This window comes from Gadus morhua, chromosome 22, assembly GCF_902167405.1.
Source record: "Gadus morhua chromosome 22, gadMor3.0, whole genome shotgun sequence".
Lineage (NCBI taxonomy): Eukaryota > Metazoa > Chordata > Actinopteri > Gadiformes > Gadidae > Gadus > Gadus morhua.
Genome location: NC_044069.1, coordinates 20,936,698 through 20,941,697, shown reverse-complemented (window position 1 = coordinate 20,941,697; position 5,000 = coordinate 20,936,698). Strand labels below are relative to the sequence as shown.

The following is a 5,000-nucleotide window of genomic DNA, read 5'->3' as shown; positions in this document are numbered from 1 at the left end:
AGCCGTTTCACCTGGCGAGTCGGCACTTTCCAAGAAGAAAAAAGCCTTGAGGGGATTGACTCAAAAGTCCCCTGGCTCGCTCTCACTCTCTCTGCTGCTTTCCCCCAGACGCCTCACCTCACTTCCACACCTGAGACCCACCCCCCTAAAAAAAATGCATCCACCTGCAAATAATGAAATAGTGCCGGCAAAAAATACCCTGAGCGCTGTAGTCATCAAGAAAGCAGGGTGCTGCGCAAAGGAGGGAGCGAGCGAGGCGAAGATGCCGTCTGCACCTGCTGGACCTCCTCCTCCTCCTCCTCCTCCTCCTCCTCCTCCTCCTCCTCCTCCTCCTTCCCCTCCTCTCTACAGATGACCATTTCAGTGACCCCTTATTTTAAAGGTGGCCTTTGTCGTTGCCGATTCCCATGGTCAATGCGATCTACACCAACAAGCTGTAAAAGTGTTGATCCTTTCTGTTTTCTCGCTCTTTGGAGGGCTCGGCTTACATTCTGAACTGTGAAGCACTTTGAGACTGTCACTGTGATTATGGGCTATTCAAATAAAACGTTCTTGATTAGCTCACGCCCTGATGGCCGTTCCCAAACACACAGGTTCAGATGTATGCGTCATCTCCCGTGAATGTGCTTATGTACCCACTACCCAAGCATTTGTGTGTATGCTTGTGTGTGAGTTGTGCATTGGCTTGTCAACATTTATAAAAAAAAGCGTACGTTTTTTCAGACATCACAGGTCCTGTGATGATATCACAGGACCTTTAATGTGCTGCTTCTCCTTGATGCCATGAAGGCGAGAGAGAGAGCGAGGGGGGAGGAAAGGAGGGGAGGAGAGGAGGAGGAGAAGAGGGGGGGAGGAGAGGTATCCTAGCAAGCCTGTTTGTAAGAGATAGGCCTCTCCCTCTCTCTAAAAGTTTCTCTCCCCCCCACACCTTTTCAACTCCCAACCCGCTCCCGAGTCCCCATCCATCACAGGGAGCTCCGGCGACAGGCTCTGTGTGCGCGTTTCGTACTGTTGTCTCGTTTAGTGCTCTCCTCTCAGTTTCTGCGGTGCTAGCATCTTTTGCGTTGGGCTACGATGATGATGACGATGATGTTGATGATGACTAGGAAGGGGAGGGCGGGGGAATGACCCTTGGTTGTGTAAAAAAGACAACAAGTCAACATCGCCCTCTCTCTCTCTCTCTCTCTCTCTCTCTCTCTCTCTCTCTCTCTCTCGCTTTGGTTGCTCATGTTCTATGGCCTCCCTTGGTCCCTGAAATATGACAGCGAACCCTCAGTGATGCCCCTGGCAGAGAGGGAAGCTGTCAGTGGTGCTATTGTTACGTACAGTAGTGCTGGGTCAACACTACTCCGGCCCCTCCCCCACGCCCCCCCTGCCCCCCCTGCCCCCAGACCATCACCTCCACGGCCCGACGTCCTGAGAGGATGTTAGTGAGAGGCTGTGGTGCTAACGAGCTTTGTTGTGTGTAGACTGGCAGCAGCTGCTGCATGTGTCGATGAGCGTCTCTTTGTGTTGGTGTGCGTCTGTGTGTGTCGGTGTGCGTGTGTGTGCGTCAGTGTGTGTATGTGGGCGGGAGGTTGGGTCGGATGGTAAGGGGGTGCTCATTCAGGGAGGAGAGAGTGAGAGAGATGGACGGAGATACGTTTGTGCGTGTGTGTGTTTCTGCGTGTGTGTGTTTCTGCGTGTGTGTTTATTTTCCTTTGCACTGAGGCGGTTTTGCTGACGGCTGAAACAGCGGTGCTGTGTATGGAGGCTGATAAGAAAAACGTCCCCTAGGAAGATGTTGTCATCATCATCGTCGTTGTTACGGCAATCAAGTTTGTTTTATTGTGACGGTCGGGAGAGGGGGGGGGGGCTTGCTGTTTAATAGGCAACGCTTTTCAAACCATTGGCTCTGCTGCTTTCTTATTATTGATTCGTTCATCTCGCTCATGAGAAGGTCACTTGGATGGTAATTAATCTTGTTATTCTTACGGTGGGCGTTAAACATTTCAACACTGTCCTGCCTCTGCACTATTCGAAAGGTTTATGTCCATATAACGTTTGATACGCACAACTTATAGTCAAATCTGAGTTTATATAGATAGCCCTTTTCTCTGTTGAGCCCTCCGCGGGCCTGGCGGGCCTTATTGAACCGACGTGTTGACAGCTCACCACTAATCTAGAGACACGGACAGCCTGAAAAGACTCCTGAACGCTCAATGGGGACAGGAACAAAACTTTCAAGGGATGTAGTCGAACAATTACATCTACTACACATTTGTTTGGTTTTAAATATTTCTTTGTGTGTGTTTGTGCGTGTGTGTCTGTGTGTGTCTGTGTCGATTTCTGTGCGTGTGTGTGTTTGTGTGTGCGTGTGTGTATTTCTGTGTGTGTGTGTGTGTGTGTGTGTGTGTGTGTGTGTGTGTGTGTGTCTTATTCTGTGTGTGAGTGTGTGTCTATTTCTGTCCTTGTGTGTGTGTGTGTGTGTCTTATTCTGTGTGTGTGTGTGTCTTATTCTGTGTGTGTGTGTGCTTATTTTGTGTGTGTGTGTGTGTGTGTGTGTGTGTGTGTGCGTTTGTGTGTTTGTGTCTGTGTGTGTGTATGTGTCTATTTCTGTATGTGTATGTGTGTGTGTATTGGGTGTGTGAGTAGGATCCTGAAGTTCCTGGTGGCTAAGAGGAAGTTTAAGGAGACCCTGCGTCCGTACGATGTGAAGGACGTGATCGAGCAGTACTCTGCGGGACACCTGGACATGCTGGGGCGCATCAAGAGCCTGCAGATGAGGTGGGTTAACATACAGGCACAGTGGGCTTTGATTGATCCCCCAGGAACGTATGTGTTACAGTGGCTCAGCTCAAGCCACAAACAGCAGAGTGAATTAAACAGAATAAGCACAACGAGAAAAAATAAACAAGAAATACAGCATATATACAAATGTTCTAATTATATATCAATATGTATCTTACCAACCGTAGAATGTAATAAAATATGCTTGCATATAAAATAAAAGTATATATGTAATTGAAGCTAAGTGATTTTCGTTAATAAAAGTGACTTAAGTATATTGCAGGCATATTGCACAGTTCATCTGGAGAGGACAAAGAGTAAAAGTGTCTGAGTGCACTGTGGCAGTGCAGAGATCAGAGTGACTCGCTCACTTCCGGGGGCGAGGGGTGTTCCGGGGGTAAGAAGTTTGATGACAGATGTCAAGGATTTCCTGTTTCGCTCGTGGAACTCCTCAGTGCCTCGAGTCTGTCGCTGAGCCTACTCCTCTGTTCATTCTCTGTGGATCAGCTTTGAGTCAAAGTCCAGGATGGAGAGTTTTGACCATACAATTAGGTCAACTAGTACTTGTGAACTTTGAATCAAATATATCTTAACATTTAGAGGTAAAGGTCAAGGATGCACTGACTTGTTTTGCCTGATTCACTAACACACAGATTAAAACTATAGTCTTTGTGCTCTTTAAACGCCCCCCTTGTGTCCTGTCCTTCTGCTCCGGGATGCAGGGTGGACCAGATAGTGGGGCGAGGGCCGGTCGGGGCGGATAAGAAGATCCGGTCGGAGAAGGGGGAGAAGACCCCTCCAGAACTGGACACCATGGATGAACTGAGCATGATGGGAAGAGTAGTGAAGGTGGAGAAACAGGTACAGATGTTGCATGGGTTGGGATTGCATTTTTTTTGCTTACTAAGATAACAGCCAAAGGTTGTTTTGAAAAGTGGTCTAACAAAAAAGTTTTTTAAGGCGCTCTCCCATATCGATTGTGGGAGTGTGTGTGTGTGTGTGTGTGTTGATGATGGCTGGCTGAAGCAGCCTCACCTGGCCTGGCTGATTGGACTCTGGGGCTTGGTGAGGCTGCACACCTGTTTTGCACACACCGGTGCTGTGTTCCAATATCCGTACTTACTATACTTAGTTTGAGTACGTAGGGCGTTCCAATACTGATCGGAGCGAAAAGAAGTGTACTGAAAGGACTCATGGAAGTATGGCTATTGGAACAAAGCACAGGTTAAACCAGCCATCGGCCAGCCACAGGTTGAGCATGGAAGACACCTAGGCATGTAGCACTGCCAGTGCTACATGCCATCTAGGTGGCTGCCACACTCCACCTAGGTGAATTTACTGGGCTCCTCAAGACAAAGAAGCAGGGTGGTGATGTTGGAAAAAGGGTTTATTGTAAAAATTGTGATGGTAAATTACCCGGTGCCCCATGTTGCCATGCAGGAGAGTGTGTGCGATGACGGCTGGTTCAACCCCTTCATTGATTATCAATGCACAGCAGGTTTGCAGCCAGATGAGGCTGTTTAAATCAGCCACCATACACCCCCCCCCCCCCCCCCACATAGATAATTCTAGAAACACTCGTCTTGCGATGCTGCATGGACGGCCAAAATGTTAGGATATTCCCCAGAATTTTGAAATGATCCAGACTTCCTTGGCCGACTAACGTGATAATACAAGAATTACATTTAAGGAATTTCAGTTAAGATCAGTGCAATCATGCATTTTCGCTTACTTCGGACGGATTGCTCCTGAAAAACATTGATGGAAACTTGTGACATGGAAGCAGTTATTGTACCTGGTGTAATTTGGACATGGCGTGTGTCACATACTCTGAAACGTCGGTACAACTGCTATAACTCATGACAGAAAGGTGCTGCCTAAAGACAACCATGGGGCATTCCAGAGCATGTGTTTTGTTTATTTCAGGTCCAGTCCATAGAGAACAAGCTGGACCTTCTGCTCAACTTCTACACCCAGTGCTGGAAGAAAGGCTCGTCTCAGTTCACCCTGTCCTCCCTGCTGGAGCCCGACCTGACGTCGGACTACCACAGTCCCACAGACAACCGGGACCTCTTCCCCTCGGTCAACACCCTCAACATGTCCCGCTCAGAGAGCAGTAACATGGAGTGACAGAGACCAGTGACCCCCACACTCCTTTAAGGTCTGAGAGGTGGGGGAAGGGAAACAAAACGCACAGAAGCCCTTTACATTATGTCTTCCTTATAGGCTAA

General features: G+C 48.4%; 1 protein-coding gene across 1 annotated transcript in view; it reads left to right on the top strand.

Moving 5' to 3' along the window:
• The window catches only part of kcnq4 (potassium voltage-gated channel subfamily Q member 4), a 53,080-nt gene that overhangs the window by 45,102 nt on the left and 2,978 nt on the right, over window positions 1–5,000 (top strand). Inside the window, exons 15-17 of the mRNA XM_030347751.1 lie at window positions 2,635–2,766; window positions 3,492–3,630; window positions 4,696–5,000. The exon at window positions 4,696–5,000 is cut by the window's right edge and continues 2,978 nt beyond it. Of these exons, the coding sequence (XP_030203611.1) occupies window positions 2,635–2,766; window positions 3,492–3,630; window positions 4,696–4,899 (475 nt within the window). The 3' untranslated portion in view covers window positions 4,900–5,000. The remainder of the gene's footprint in view (window positions 1–2,634; window positions 2,767–3,491; window positions 3,631–4,695) is intronic.